General features: G+C 44.4%; 1 protein-coding gene across 1 annotated transcript in view; it reads left to right on the top strand.

The window, feature by feature from the left end:
- SNRNP25 (small nuclear ribonucleoprotein U11/U12 subunit 25) overlaps positions 1-16942 on the top strand; it is a 91307-nt gene that overhangs the window by 4766 nt on the left and 69599 nt on the right. Inside the window, exon 3 of the mRNA XM_073633025.1 lies at positions 10599-10689. Within this exon, the coding sequence (XP_073489126.1) occupies positions 10599-10689 (91 nt within the window). The remainder of the gene's footprint in view (positions 1-10598; positions 10690-16942) is intronic.

The raw sequence follows: 16942 nt of genomic DNA, 5'->3' as shown, positions 1-16942 counted from the left end.
GAAAAAAATGGCAAGAGCAAGACTACACATGCTCAGAAACGAAAGAATACATACAAAACTAGTCAACACATTACATCACTTCTGAAGTTGTATTCTGTCATACGAGAATTTTCATATGGTGAGTAACCTCTTCACTTTTGACATGAGACTAGCATGCAACAAAAAAACGCATGAACCGTCGTCCGAAAATCTGATTGTGTGCATGAGACTTTAGCCTTCCAAAACCTGGATATGGTGCAGACCCTCAAGATGTACACTGGCATCAATGTGGAACTAAACATAAAAAAGTGAATATTTGCTGTGTTAAAGGATACCACTTTGAGGGAAAAAAATAATAGCAAAAAAATTAATATAGCATATACAATTTCCACACAAGGGTATTGTAATTTAATGTCATTGAAAATTACCTTTCAAACTGCAGGGCTGACCTTTTCTGTAAAATTCAATGTAATATGGTAACCTGGAGGAATTCTGTACACCATTTTGTGTACAGAACACCACCAAAATGTGTGGTTTTTTTTTTTTTTTTTTTTTTTGCTTGAGCGAAGAACTCTGCACTAAGATACAAGTCAGGTTTCAGGTACCCTCTGCAACAAAAAATGTATTTCTTTCTCGAACATCACGGGACACAGAGCCACAGTAATTACTGATGGGTTATATAGGTATCACTGGTGATTGGACACTGGCACACCCTATCAGGAAGTTCAACCCCCTATATAATCCCTCCCCCTTGCAGGGATACCTCAGTTTTTACGCCAGTGTCTTAGGTGATGGACGTGTAAAGATGTCCTGTGCTGAGCTCCAAAGGGAATATCCTAAGATCCTATACTGGGGCAAGCCAGGCGAACCGGATCCATTCAAAGTGTCTTTTCATGGCCGAATTGAATGGTACCCGGGCCTCGTGTCCGAAGAAACAAGGTTTTACCCGTAATGCTTCTCTTTTTAGAGAGCTGGACCCCGCAGATCAGAAAATGGCTTTAAACTTCCTAATTTCTGGCGAGGTGCTTTACGGTCCCAGAACTGTTGGATCCCCCTACTGATGGGGGCCCCAGTCTCTGACGTTTTTTTCAAACGGAGCCCACCGTGAGAGGTGAAGATTGGGTCTGTGTAAACAGCACCCTGCGGCTGGATAAGGTAAGAGGAGATTCCACAGAATTTTTGAGTTCTAGTGGCTTTTCTCCTTTAAGGTAAATGCATGCCTACACATGCTGACTGACTGTCTCAGGTGTTCAGTGCTGATTATGTCCCAGCATCTCAAAGCAGGCTGCAAGCAGGTAAGGTGGAAAGGGGGATTTCTCATGTTTGAATGTTCCCCCCAGGCTAGAGAGGGGCCACAGGGGTCTAGAAAGTGGTTATACCACCCGGGCTCTGCGGCCTAATGGCCACCATCTCTGAAGATAGCCGTTCAGGCAGATCTTGTTACCAGTCTCCCCCCCCCCCCCCCCCAGCCTTTTCTCCAGAAGCATGACAGGAGAGTCGGCAGTGCGGGAAGCGCTCGTTTTTTTCAAAACTCGAGGGGGGGGGGGCGGTAGAGGAGGGGGCGGGACGTCAGCACAGAGTGTTTAGACTCCCACTCAGGCCAGCTGCAGGCTATTAAAGGCACTCTGTACAGGTGCACTCAGCCTTCTGAGAGACACAGAGCTGACGGTCGCATGTAAGGTGGGACACAGGCATTCTCCTAGGCAGCATTTACTGAAGTAACACCAGACTGAGCATTGGGTAGCAAGGCTTTTAGCCAGACTACATCGCTCAGCGGGCAGTGTTCATTTGTATACCTCACACCTTGTTGCTTTGCACTATGGGTAGAAGAGGTTCAAGCACCCCAGGAACCAGAGACACTAGGGGATCTCGTTCAGGTTCTGAGGGCCCCCTGTCGGCAGCATCCTCCCCCCCTAAAGATGGGCCAGGGACGGCTAGCCAGGGAGAGCCATCGGGGTCAGGGGCTACACCTGCTTCTGGCACTTCAGCCCCTGTATATATTACACAAGAGGTTTTTTCCTCAACCATTAATGGTCTAGAGGAAAGATTAATGGCCGTGATTACGTCTTCACTCAGTGGAAGAAAACGCACTAGGCTTTCCTCTGTTCCCCAAGACCCTCAGACAGAGGAGCTCTGGGATAAAGGAGATGAATCCCTTTCAGAGGATCGGGATGGGATGGATGATTCCTCTTCGGAGGATTCAGGTGGAGAGGGACCCTCTGCGACTTCCCAAGAGGAGAAAGTCTTAGTGCAGATCCTCACTGGATTGGTCCGCTCCACATTTAAGTTGCCCATACCTGAAACTGCTAAAGAATCCTCTTCTGCTTTGGGGTCACTGAAACCTTTCCAAGCAGCACATGCTTTTCCTGTTCATACTTTACTTGAAAAGCTTATTTATTCTGAGTGGGATCACCCAGACAAACGTTTTTTTCCGCCGAGAAAGTTTTCAACACTTTATCCGATGGAAGAAAAGTTTATTAAAATGTGGGGAATACCGGCTATTGATGCCGCCATTTCCTCCGTAAATAATAGCCTGACTTGTCCTGTAGACAATGCTCAGATGCTCAGGGATCCTGTAGATAAAAGGATGGAATCCCTATTGAAGGATGTTTTCTCCTTAGCAGGATCAGTGGCCCAACCTGCAGTAGCAGCGATTGGAGTCTGTCAATACTTAAGAGACCATGTTAAGCAGGTCATCAAAGTATTACCTGAACAGCAGGCCCAGGGGTTTGCTAACCTTCCAGCGGCCTTATGCTTTGTGGTTGACGCCATTAGAGATTCTATCGTGCAAACCTCCCGTCTTTCACTGGGGTTGGTGCATATACGTAGAATCCTATGGTTGAAAAATTGGTCAGCCGAAGCACCATGTAAGAAGCTACTGGCTGGGTTTCCATTTCGTGGTGCAAGGTTGTTTGGAGAGGACTTGGATAACTATATCAAGAGAATCTCTTGTGGGAAAAGCACTCTCTTACCTGTCAAGAAGAAGAGTAAGCGTCCCTCTTTCAAGCGGACTCTTTCCCCAGCGCCGGGGGCTTCAGCCTCCAGGCAGTCTCGACGGCTGCCTCCATCGGGGTCCAGAGACAAGAGTCAACCCCAGGGACAAAAGAAGTCCTGGGGAAAGAACCCTACTAGGCAAAACACTAAGACCTCTGCATGAGGGGGCGCCCCCGCTCACTCGAGTGGGGGGAAGACTGCGACAGTTCTCAGAGCTCTGGCACGAGGACTTCCAGGACAGATGGGTAGTCTCCACGGTAACCTTAGGGTACAAGCTGGAGTTTCAGGAATTCCCTTCTCCTCGGTTCCTCAGATCAAATGTTCCCAGAGACCCAGAGAAGAAGCAGTCGCTCCTTCTAGCGTTAGAGCGACTTTTGTCGCAGGAGGTCATTATGATAGTTCCCGCAAAGGACCAGGGATTGGGCTTCTATTCCAACCTTTTTACGGTCCAAAAGCCAAATGGGGATGTCAGGCCCATTTTGGACTTAAGGGATCTGAACCGATTCCTAAGGATTCAATCCTTCCGCATGGAATCAATTCGAACAGTAGTTCCCACCCTGCAGGGAGGAGAATTTCTGGCATCAATAGCCATCAGAGATGCATATCTGCATGTGCCCATTTTTCCTGCTCATCAGATGTTTCTGCGCTTCGAGGTAGGAGGGCGCCAGTTTGTGGCTCTGCCTTTCGGGATAGCCACTGCACCTCGAGTGTTCACAAAGATCTTGGCTCCTCCTCTGGCCAGATTAAGGGCTCAAGGGGTATAGCTGTCATAGCATACCTAGACGACCTGCTCTTGATAGACCGGTCAGTAGCCTCTTTGAAGGGAAACTTGACCACGGTCAGGTATCTAGAACACCTGGGTTGGATCCTCAACTTAGAAAAGTCTTTCCTAAAACCAGTAAGAAGACTGGAGTATTTAGGTCTGATTATAGATACAAGCCAGGAGAAAATATTTCTACCCCAGGCAAAGATCACTGCTTTGAGAGAGCTGATTCTGACAGTAAGGACCAAGAAGGGTCCCTCAGTCCGCCTTTGTATGAGGCTACTAGGGAAGATGGTGTCTTCATTCGAAGCAGTTCCCTATGCTCAGTTTCACTCAAGAATGCTGCAACACAGTATTCTGTCGACCTGGAACAAGAAGGTTCAGGCATTAGACTTTCCGATGCACCTGTCGCATGCGGTGTGTCAGAGCCTCAATTGGTGGCTCATACCCGAAAACCTGCAGAAGGGGAAATCCTTTCTACCGGTTACCTGGACGGTGGTAACAACAGATGCCAGTCTGTCAGGTTGGGGAGCAGTTCTGGAACAGGCTGCGGTCCAAGGGGTATGGTCCAAAACAGAGAGGACCTTACCCATCAACATTCTGGAGATCCGGGCGATACATCTAGCTCTAAAAGCCTGGACTATCAGGCTACAGGGTTGTCCGGTCAGGATCCAGTCCGACAATGCCACAGCAGTGGCTTATGTCAATCATCAGGGAGGCACCCGGAGCCGAGCTGCTCAAAAAGAGGTGAACCAGATCTTAGTCTGGGCAGAGATGCATGTGCCATGCATATCGGCAGTTTTCATCCCGGGAATAGAGAATTGGCAGGCGGACTATCTAAGTCGCCAGCAGTTACTTCCAGGGGAATGGTCTCTGCATCCCGACGTCTTTTGGGCCATATGCCAAAGATGGGGGGTTCCAGATGTAGATCTCTTTGCATCCCGATTCAACAAAAAGATAGACAGATTTGTGGCAAGGACAAAAGATCCTCTTGCATGCGGGACGGATGCGTTGGTGATTCCGTGGCATCGGTTCTCACTGATTTACGCATTCCCGCCTATTCTGCTACTACCACGACTCCTTCGCAGGATCAGGCAGGAAAGGAAGTCGGTACTTCTAGTGGCCCCCGCTTGGCCCAGAAGGACTTGGTATGCAGAAATAGTAAGGATGACGGTGGGTTCCCCGTGGACCCTACCGGTACGCCCAGACCTGTTATCTCAGGGTCCAGTGTTCCATCCTGCCTTACAAACGCTAAATTTGACGGTTTGGCTATTGAGACCCACGTTCTGAAGAGTCGTGGGCTCTCAGGTCCTGTCATATCTACCTTGATTAATGCAAGGAAGCCAGCTTCCAGGATGATTTATCATAGAGTCTGGAAGGCTTATATAACCTGGTGTGAATCCAGAGGTTGGCATCCCAGGAAATATGTCATAGGTAGAATCCTTGATTTTCTACAGATGGGATTAGAGATGAAGCTGGCCTTGAGTACCATCAAGGGCCAGGTTTCTGCTTTATCAGTATTATTTCAGCGGCCACTTGCTTCGCATTCTTTGGTCCGAAACTTTATGCAGGGGGTGATGCGTCTTAATCCTCCGGTTAAAGCGCCCCTAAACCCCTGGGACTTGAATTTGGTCCTGGCTGTGTTACAGAAACAGCCTTTTGAACCAATAAGTCAGATTCCTTTGGTCTTGTTGACAAGGAAATTAATTTTTCTGGTGGCCATCTCTTCTGCTAGAAGAGTATCAGAATTAGCAGCTCTTTCCTGTAAGGAGCCTTATTTGATTATACACAAGGATAGAGTGGTACTACGCCCTCATCCTAGTTTTTTACCGAAGGTGGTTTCTGATTTTCATTTAAACCAAGACATTGTTCTACCTTCCTTTTTTCCAGATCCCTGTTCTCCGGAAGAGAGATCTCTACATTCGTTGGATGTAGTAAGAGCAGTTAAGGCCTATCTAGGGGCAACTACTCAGATCCGCAAGACGGATGTTTTGTTTGTGCTGCCAGAGGGTCCCAATAGAGGACAGGCAGCGTCAAAAGCTACCATTTCTAAATGGATTCGACAGTTAATCATTCAAGCTTACGGTTTGAAACAGAAGATTCCTCCGTTTCAGATCAGGGCACATTCCACAAGGGCTATTGGTGCTTCTTGGGCAGTGCATCACCGGGCCTCTATGGCTCAAATCTGCAAGGCCGCAACCTGGTCTTCAGTTCATAGATTCACCAGATTCTATCAGGTGGATGTGAGAAGGCATGAGGATATCGCCTTTGGGCGTAGTGTGCTGCAGGCAGCGGTACAGGGTCCTCAGGTCTGATTGCACCCTACTTGGTCGTGGTTCCCCCCCCCTCAGGTAGCATTGCTCTGGGACATCCCATCAGTAATTACTGTGGCTCTGTGTCCCGTGATGTTCGAGAAAGAAAATAGGATTTTTTAAAACAGCTTACCTGTAAAATCCTTTTCTTTCGAAGGACATCACGGGACACAGAGGTCCCGCCCCTATTCTAATACACTATATTGCTTGGCTACAAAACTGAGGTATCCCTGCAAGGGGGAGGGATTATATAGGAGGTTGAACTTCCTGATAGGGTGTGCCAGTGTCCAATCACCAGTGATACCTATATAACCCATCAGTAATTACTGTGGCTCTGTGTCCCGTGATGTCCTTCGAAAGAAAAGGATTTTACAGGTAAGCTGTTTTAAAAAATCCTATTTTTTGATGAGATGCTCCCAAAGGGTTAACCACTTCTTAAACGATGCAGACACTGCAATGTTTCTTATCAGAGCACAGAGAGTGCATTAGCTGCTTGTAATGAATTAGTCACTTCCATTCAGAATCACCCTGCACAGGACATCATTTAACAAAGAGCTGTTCCTTCAGTGCAGAAACTGATAGGAATCTGCAACAAAGTTAAAATCCCTGCAATGTAAATCCAGGAGGGAAATTTTTTTCTTAAAGGGGTTGTAAAGGTAAAAATGTTTTCACCTTAATGCATTCTATGCATTAAGGTGAAAAAACTTCTGACAATACCGCCGCCCCCAGCCCCCCCGTTTTACTTACCTGACGCCTCGAAAGTCAGCTTCGCGTTCCCGACATCTATTCCTCCGCTCACCCTGGCCGCTGATTGGCTACAGTGGATGGATTGGAAGCAGCGCAGCCATTGGCTCGCGCTGCTGTCAATCACATCCAATGACGCGGCGCGCTGGGGGGCGGGGCCGAGTGATACAGTGAGTGGCTATAGCCGCCGGCTGTATCACGGGAGCGCGCCCGCAAGCACTAACCACCATGCGAGGGAGCTCGCATTAAGGTGGTTAATGCTTGCGGGGAGGAGCTGAAACAGCCGCCGAGGGACCCCAGAAGACCAGGTTCGGGGCCACTCTGTGCAGAACGAGCTGCACAGTGAAGGTAAGTATAACATGTTTGTTATTTTAAAAAAAAAAAAAAAATGTACCTTTACAACCCCTTTAACAGAAGTGGAGTTCCTTCTTAAAGGAAACCTCTAGAAATGTAAATTTTGTGCAGGCAGTACCCTTATAAAATGTACCATTAGTCTAGAATTCCCCTTAAACTATAATCGTGCAGTCTCCTCTGGGGAAAGGCATCTCCTCGGGAGATAGAACTGATGTGATAGGTTTATACGCAGATGACCTAATTTTACTTACAGGATGCGTGGCAGTCACTGAACTCCACAATGCAAATAATTGATACCTTTGGTGCATTTTTGGGCCTTAAAATTAATTGTCAAAAGTCTGCTCTGATGCCTCTTCAACCTCAGATATTTGCTGAATGTGGGGCTGTGACTCCCTTTAAAAATGTTACTTCATTCAAAGATTTAGGAATACATATCGCATTATTCTCCTCGGAGGTATTAAAGGTCAATATGGACCCCCTAATGCGACTAATAAAAACCAACCCTACCGCGTGGCCTAGACTCCCTCTATTAGTGGCAGGTAGAATCAAAATGGTCCTCTCACCGAAATGCCTGTATGTGTCCTCCCATATGCCTGGGCCGGTGCCCAAGTCCTACTTTAAAATCTTAGATGCTCAGTTTAGCTCCTTTTTATATGGGCCCAGAATAGATGGAAACTCAAGCTTTCTACTCTGCAACGTCCTAATTTGGAAGCAGGTTTGGCTCTTCTGAACCTATGTTATTATTTTTTTTAACAGGACAAATACGACACCTGTCTGGCTGTCACCTGTGATGCCCGCAGTGGTAGTCACATTTAGCCCACGTCCTTCAACTAAATAGCCTGATGATTTCATTGGAGGCCCCAAAATCCGTTTTAGAAAAAACGCGGCGACCGATATTAAACTTGGCATGGTTGGTGTGGAGGGAATCCAAACGTATTGCGAGGTTCAAGGTCATTGAAGCTGCACTTCCTTTTTGGCATAACCTTATGTTCTCCCAACTGCTACATTTTATAGATTTTTCTTTCTGGGATCTGAGAGGGTTAAACACCTTGGCTGATATCTACAGTGCCTTGCAAAAGTATTCACCCAGAAAAAGTAATTATACTGCGCTATCCTAATAAATCAATTGAAAAAAACAGCTGCAACTATAATGTGAGACACACACACACTAAATATAACATAAAGAAAGGAAGCTGCGCTATATAATTATAGTGATCGAAGAGTAAAGTGACTTATTAGGCCCCTTTCACACTGGGGCGGTAGGGGGCGTCGGCGGTAAAACAGCGCTAAATTTAGCGCTGTTTTACCGCGGTATTCGGCCGCTAGCGGTGCGGTTTTAACCCCCCGCTGGCGGCCGAAAAAGGGTTAAAACCCCTCGTATAGCGCGGCTATAGCCGCGGTATTACCGCGGTATAGCCGCGCTGTCCCATTGATTTCAATGGGCAGGAGCGGTTTAGGAGCGGTGAATACACCGCTCCTTCACCGCTCCAAAGAAGCGGCTGACAGGAGATTTTTTCTTCTCCTGCCAGCGCACCGCTTCAGTGTGAAAGCACTAACAACGGAGGCTGTTTTGGGTCGGTTTGCAGGCGCTATTTTTAGCGCAATAACGCCTGCAAACCGCCCCAGTGTGAAAGGGGTCTAAGTGATTTGCCTTGATAAATGGAGATATGAAAACTCTGTGTAAGCCACTATTAAATAAATATTAAACGTAATCGCAAGTGAAATGTGCAAAAAATAATTAATAAAAAACAAGTTCTCCAAAAAGATCCAATCCACTCCGATGGGCTGTTAAAAAGAAGTTCCACTAAATATACAGTTCATAATGGCATTTCAAGTGATGATTCCTCAACCCTCTATTCAGTAGTGACATGGGACCACAACACCAAAGAAGATGTGATAGGGTGCGACAGGAAAGTTCCTCCACCAGTAATAATACTGCCGCTTACCAGCTTGTTAGATCTCTTATTTAAGGAGATCGCAAGTGCCTCTGCCTTCTATCCCCTGCCCCGGGTCTTTGTGCTTAGATAGCTAGATGTTCCCAGACTCTATGCTCAGGGTATCCTCTGTATAATGTACTGATGTTCGCTCGTTATACCCAGGAATGGGTTTAACAGCCCATTACCAGAGAGTCTGGGAACATCTACCTATCCAAGCACAAAGACCCGGGGCTGGGGATAAAAGCCACAGGCACTTGCGATCTCCTTAAAAGAGATCTAACAAGCTGGTAAGCGGCAGTATTATTACTGGTGGAGGAACTTTCCTGTCGCACCCTATCACATCTTTTTTGGCGTTGTGGTCCCATGTCACTACTGAATAGAGGGTTGAGGAATCGTCACTTGAAAAGCCATTATGAACTGTATATTCAGTGGAACTTCTTTTTAACAGCCCATCGGAGTGGATTGGATCTTTTTGGAGAACTCTTGCAATTTTCATTTGTTTTTTATTATTTTTTGCACATTTCACTTGTGATTATGTTTAATATTTATGTAATAGTGGCTTACACTGAGTTTTCATATCTCCATTTATCAAGGCAAATCACTTTAAGTCACTTTACTCTTCCATCATCATAATTATATAGCGCAGCTTCCTTTCTTTATAAAAGTATAAACCCCCCCTTGGCATTTTTCGTGTTTTGTTGCCTCACAACCTGGAATTAACATGGATTGTTTGAGGATTTGCATCATTTAATTTACAGAACATGCCCATAACTTTAAAGATGTGTGTTGTGTTTTTTTTTTTTTTTTTTTTTTTTTTTGTGTGAATCAAACAACAAATGGGACAAAATAACAGAAAAAAGTCAGTGTGCATAACTATTCACCCCCCTAAATTCAATACTTTGTAGAGCCCCCTTTTGCCAAATAGAGGTTCCTGCATTGCTATGTAGGTGTCACTTTCTTTTGATTACCTTGGCGACAGGTTTTCCTAAAGGTTAAGCAAGCTCTGATTTTAAGTTGACTTAAAGGGGTTGTAAAGGCACAAGGTGTTTTACCTTCATGAATGAAGGTAAAAAGCCTTCTGTGTGCAGCAGCCCCCCTAATACTTACCTGAGCCCCCTCTCGATCCAGTGATGTCCACGCAGAGCTTTGCCTCTCCAGGAACTCGCACTCCTGATTGGCTTTTGGCAGCAGCGGGAGCCATTGGCTGCTGTCATTCACAGCCAGGGAGCAAATCAAGAGAAAGTGGGGGCGGGGCTAAGCCGCAGCTCCATGTGTGAATGGGCCCACAGAGCCGCGCTTCGGGAGCACGCCTGCTTGGGTTCCCCCAGAGCAAGCTGTATGTTGCGGGGGCACCCGGCAGGAGGGAGGAGGCTGGCGAGGGACCCAAGAAGAGGATCTGGGCTGCTCTGTTCAAAACCACTGCACAGAGCAAGTAAGTAAAACATGTTTGTTATTTAAAAAAAAAAAACAAGGCTTTAATATCGTAAAATAATTTTATTTTTATTTTTTTTCTAGGTCACACTGGAGGAAATAAATTCCCAAATTGCACTTGAATTTGGCCAGGCCATGACTGTCAATGTGTGTAAAGCTGACAAAGATATAATGCGTAAGTGTTTATAGATATAAGGAAATGATTGGTTATGTGGACCCAACAGACAGGTAATGGTGCATAGTATGCCTCACCCTACCTTACCCTGAACTATCCATGTGGAAAATGTATCCCTATACATAAATGTTTAGTATAGAAGTATGTATTAATTTCATGCTGTATGCATTAGTGTGCATGCAGCATGAAATTATTATTGTATAATAATACGCACATACAAATTACTGTGCATAATAATCAACAATAACATTTTTCTGCAAGTTTAAAAAGATGAGACCTACAAAAATTGTGAATAAAAATTATATTGGATACAGAAACATAAATTTGGGCAAAACTTCAAAAACCCAGCGACATTAAAATACACATACCAAATGATAAACAAACAATACACATGATCTGCTCCACTCCAGCTACCCTAAATATTTACCTAGATCCTATCTCGATCCAGCGCTGTGCTTGAGAGCAGCAGCGCTGCTCTCTCCTCACAGGACTGAGAGCAGCAGCGGGAGGCCATTGGCTACTGCTGCTGTCAATCAAATTTTGTAAGGAAGTGGCAGGTTAAGCTGCACTGTGTGTGTCTATAACTTCACACAGCCTGGTTCAGGATTGAGCCTGCAGGAGTGCCCCTGTTGCAATTGGTTTGGTATGGGGGTACTTGGAAGGGAGGAGTAGCCAAGGCGCCTGCAGGGGACCCCAGATGAGGAGGTTAGGGGCCACTCTGTGCAAAAACATTGCACGGATCAGTTAAGTTTAACATCTTTATTTTTAGAATAAGATAAACCTTTAGTGCCGGTTCACCTTACAGCAGCCTGAAAGTCGGCACAACTTTGCGAGGCAACTTCAAGGCAACCCTGGGTAATCTTCCTGTAAAGTCGGATCCAAATCACATCAATTAAGATAAGGATCACACTTGGATGCAGCTTCCATTGAAATCTATGGGTACAATTCGGCTAGAAATCGCCTGAGCGACTTCACTAGTGTACATTAACCGCTTCAGCTCCGGAAGATTTTACCCCCTTCCTGACCAGAGCACTTTTTGCGATTCGGCACTGCATCGCTTTAACTGACAATTGCGCGGTCGTGCGACGTGGCTCTCAAACAAAATTGACGTCCTTTTTTTCCCACAAATAGAGCTTTCTTTTGGTGGTATTTGATCACCTCTGCGATTTTTATTTTTTGCGCTATAAACAAAATAAGAGCAACCATTATATCCCCAATAAATATCCCCCAAAAATATATAAAAAAACATTTTTTTCCCTCAGTTTAGGCCGATTGTATTCTTCTACATATTTTTGGTGAAAAAAAAAATCGCAATAAGCGTTTGATTGGTTTGTGCAAAAGTTATAGCGTTTACAAAATAGGGGATCGTTTTATGGCATTTTTATTAATAATTTTTTTTTTACTAGTAATGGCAGCGATCAGCGATTTTTATTGTGACTGCGACGTTATGGCGGACATTTTTGACACATTTTTGGGACCATTGTCATTTATACAGCGATCAGTGCGATTTAAAAATGCACTGATTACTGTGTAAATGACACTGGCAGTGAAGGGGTTAACCACTAGGGGGCGGGGAGGGGTTAAGTCAGTACTAGGGAGTGATTACTAACTGTAGGGGGGGTGGGCTAGCTGTGTCACTACGCTGATCACTGCTCCTGATGACAGGGAGCAGAGATCAGTGACACTTGTCACTAGGCAGAACGGGGAGATGCTGTTTACATCAGCATCTCCCCGTTCGTCCTCTCCGTGAGGCGATCACGGGTATCCCAGCGGCGATCGAGTCCGCGGGACCCACGACCCGACTCACGGAGCTCCCGGCCGGCGCCAATGGCACGGTGGGGAATTCAAATGGACGTACCTGTAAGTCCATTTGCCCAGCCGTGCCATTCTGCTGAGGTACATCGGTGTGCGCCTGTCGGGAAGGGGTTAAGACAGCTCTCATTCACTTCAATGGAATTTCTTCTGTCCAGCGACTTGGAGCGACTTGAGGTCTGACAAGTTGGATCGCAAGTTGCTGTAGTGTGAACCAGCACTTGCAATCACTTTTATTTATTTTGACTATCCATATATAATATAATGAATATATTTATATTCATGTATACATACATATTTTTATACATACAGTGGGCAAAATAATTATTTGATCCCCTGCAGATTTTGTAAGTTTACCCACTTACAAAGAAATTAAGGGTCTATATTTTTTTATCTTGGGTGTATTTTAAATGCTAGAGACAGAATATCAACCAAAAATCCAGAAAAAAGACCTGATACAAATGTTATAAATTGAGTTTCAGTTCAGTGAGTAAAATAAGTATTTGATCCCCAAGCAAAACATGACTTAGTACTTGGTGGAGAAGCCATTGTTGGCAAGCACAGAGGTCAGACATTTTTTGTAGTTGGTTACCAGATTTGCACACATCCTAGGACGGATTTTGGTTGACTCTTTCTTTTACAGATCTTCTCTAAATCTTTAAGGTTTCTTGGCTGTCGCTTGGCAACTCCAAGATTTATTTATTTCAAGTACTTACTGTGGGGACGGAAAGTATTCGAACCCCCTTACATTTTTCACTCTTTGTTATATTGCCACCATTTGCTAAAATCATTTAAGTTCATTTTTTTTCCTCATTATGTACACACAGCACCCCATATTGACAGAAAAACACAGAATTGTTGACATTTTTGCAGATTTATTAAAAAAGAAAAACTGAAATATCACATGGTCCTAAGTATTCAGACCCTTTGCTGTGACACTCATATATTTTAACTCAGGTGCTGTCCATTTCTTCTGATCATCCTTGAGATGGTTCTACATCTTCATTTGAGTCCAGCTGTGTTTGATTATACTGATTGGATTTGATTGGGAAAGCGACACACCTGTCTATATAAGACCTTACAGCTCACAGTGCATGTCAGAGCAAATGAGAATCATGAGGTCAAAGGAACTGCTTAAAGAGCTCAGAGACAGAATTGTGGCAAGGCACAGATCTGGCCAAGGTTACAGAAAAATTTCTGCTGCACTTAAGGTTCCTAAGAGCACAGTGGCCTCCATAATCCTTAAATAGAAGACGTTTGGGACGACCAGAATCGTTCCTAGAGCTGGCCGTCCGCCCAAACTGAGCTATCGGCAGAGAAGAGCCATGGTGAGAGAGGTCAAGAAGAACCCAAAGATCACTGTGGCTGAGCTCCAGAGATGCAGTCGAGAGATGGGAGAAAGTTGTAGAAAGTCAACCATCACTGCAGCCCTCCACCAGTCGGGGCTTTATGGCAGAGTGGCCCGACGGAAGCCTCTCCTCAGTGCAAGACACATGAAAGCCCGCATGGAGCATGCTAAAAAACACCTGAAGGACACCAAGATGGTGAGAAATAAGATTCTTTGGTCTGATGAGACCAAGATAGAACTTTTTGGCCTTAATTCTAAGCGGTATGTGTGAAGAAAACCAGGCACTGCTCATCACCTGTCCAATACAGTCCCAACAGTGAAGCATGGTGGTGGAAGCATCATGCTGTGGGAGTGTTTTTCAGCTGCAGGGGCAGGACAACTGGTTGCAATCGAGGGAAAGTTGAATGCGGCCAAGTACAGGGGTATCCTGGATGAAAACCTTCTCCAGAGTGCTCAGGACCTCAGACTGGGCCGAAGGTTTACCTTCCAACAAGACAATGACCCTAAGCACACAGCTAAAATAACGAAGGAGTGGCTTCACAACAACTCCGTGACTGTTCTTGAATGGCCCAGCCAGAGCCCTGACTTAAACCCAATTGAGCATCTCTGGAGAGACCTAAAAATGGCTGTCCACCAACGTTTACCATCCAACCTGACAGAACTGGAGAGGATCTGCAAGCAGGAATGGCAGAGGATCCCCAAATCCAGGTGTGAAAAACTTGTTGCATCTTTCCCAGAAAGATTCATGGCTGTATTAGATCAAAGGGGTGCTTCTACTAAATACTGTGCAAAGGGTCTGAATACTTAGGACCATGTGATATTTCAGTTTTTCTTTTTTAATAAATCTGCAAAAATGTCAACAATTCTGTGTTTTTCTGTCAATATGGGGTGCTGTTTGTATATTAATGAGGAAAAAAATGAACTTAAATGATTTTAGCAAATGGCTGCAATATAACAAAGAGTGAAAAATTTAAGGGGGTCTGAATACTTTCCGTCCCCACTGTATATAACGCCGTCAATTTACGCAGCGCTTTACATGTACATTTACGTCCGTCCCTACCCTCAAGGAGCTTACACTCTAAGGTCCCAAACTCACATTCATACATACACATACTAGGGATTATTTAGACAGGATCCAATTAACCTACAAGCATGTCTTTGGGGTGTGGGAGGAAACCCATGCAAACTTCAGGCAGGTAGTGTCAAATAGTGGTTGGGATTTGAACCAGCAACCCTCTTTACTGCTAGGCGAAAGTGCTATCCACTACACCACTGTGCTGCCCAAGTTTTAGCTCTCTCCATAAGTTTTCGATGGGTTTTAGGTCAGGAGACTGGCAAGGCCAGTCCATGACCTAATGTGCTTCTTCTTGAGCCACTCCTTTGTTGCCTTGGCGGTATGTTTTGGGTCATTGTTATGCTGGAAGACCCAGTCATGACCCATCCTCAGTGTTGTGGCTTAGGGAAGAATGTTCACATCCAAAATTTTACAATACATGGCCCCATCCATTGGCCCCTCAATGCAGCAAAGTTGGCCTGTACCTTTTAGTACAGAAACCTCCCCAAAGCATAATGTTTCCACCTCCGTGCTTGACTGTAGGGGTGGTGTTCTTAGGGTCATAATATATATAAAACACAAAGCGCTGTGATGCTAAATAGCTGATAATTACACATAAAACCAAGTGAGGCTGCTATCAAAAGAGAGTGTTTTCAGAGTCACTTAAAAAGAATAAATAATGATATTTGAAGCGCTTCACAATGTGCATGAAAATGAATATATAAGAATAAATATAAATAGTCAAATAAATCCAGCGGTGAGTAAAAATTCCTAAAAAATCCAGCAATCAAAATAGTGTAAAATTATAAAAAATTAGTGACACCAAATGTGTAAAAAAATTCACATAAAAAATCCACATAAAAATAAATATATAGGAATGTATTCAGAAGGTTCAATTATACAGGTGTAGAATCCTGATTGGTATAGAGCTTTTGATCACTAGCAAAGCTGTTTAAAAACACTTGCTTAATCAAGGTGCTCATTGACCTTGATAGTAACAATGTGCTTTTTGCTTCTATTCACAACCAATGTGAGAATCATAAACAGGCAGATAAGAGAAAAAACCAATCATTGTGCAATAGTTAGGATACCAAGGTACACAGGCAAACTTCAATCCACTCGCGTGTGCCTTATAATGATAAGGCATATGCAGGTTTTACTATAGCAGTCAGCCGCCTTAGACAGGAGCAGATTCAGTGCAGGACACTGTGTGATACTGGTGATCTGCACAGAGCGTCCTTGGCTCCTCCCACGCGTTACATCACAGTCACGTGACTTTTTCAAGGATAATACAAGCTCTGACGGACTCAGCTTTATAGCACAACAGCAGAGTGGTTGCCATGGCTACAGCATGAGTTTATCATCATCCTGCTTCCTGCATAAACTTCAATCCTGTTAAAACCTACTTTTATTAGACATGTAATTCATATGAATATCGTTGGTTTATCAAAACCACGATTCCATGTGTAAAAAACGCAGTGTGTAAAAAGTAAAAAATATATATATTGATATCTCTAATCACGTTTACTTTTTCAACTCCCTCCAGTGGTCACAATTGGTATAACATCTCACAGAGGGAATATATGGCAAAGCGTTGTCTCTAATGGTTTTGATAATTGACCAGTGCCCCATGATATCACAAAAATAGGGTATCCACATGCTCTGCTCATAAATGTATGGAAAACGGAGTAAACAAGATGACATGATATATATATAAAATATACATATATAAAATTAAAATAAGATATGATATAAGAAATAGGGAAATAATATTAAAATGTAAAATTAAAATCTAAAAATTCCATGATAGAATATTGCAAAAATGGATGATGACCATTATTTACCGTATTTATCGGCGTATAACACGCACCGGCGTATAACACGCACCCCAATTTAGGAGGGAATTTTAAGGAAAAAAAACTTTTAGGAGGGAAGTTGAAGGGAAAAAAACTTACATTTAAATGCCCATCATTGCAGCCTTGTCAGTGCAGCCTTGTCAGTGCAGCCTCGTCAGTGCAGCCTCCCCCAGTGCAGCCTCC

Source organism: Aquarana catesbeiana, linkage group LG06, assembly GCF_042186555.1.
Source record: "Aquarana catesbeiana isolate 2022-GZ linkage group LG06, ASM4218655v1, whole genome shotgun sequence".
Taxonomy (NCBI): Eukaryota; Metazoa; Chordata; class Amphibia; order Anura; family Ranidae; genus Aquarana; species Aquarana catesbeiana.
The sequence above is the reverse complement of the archived record's forward strand: the minus strand, read 5'-3'. Positions and strand labels throughout refer to the sequence as shown.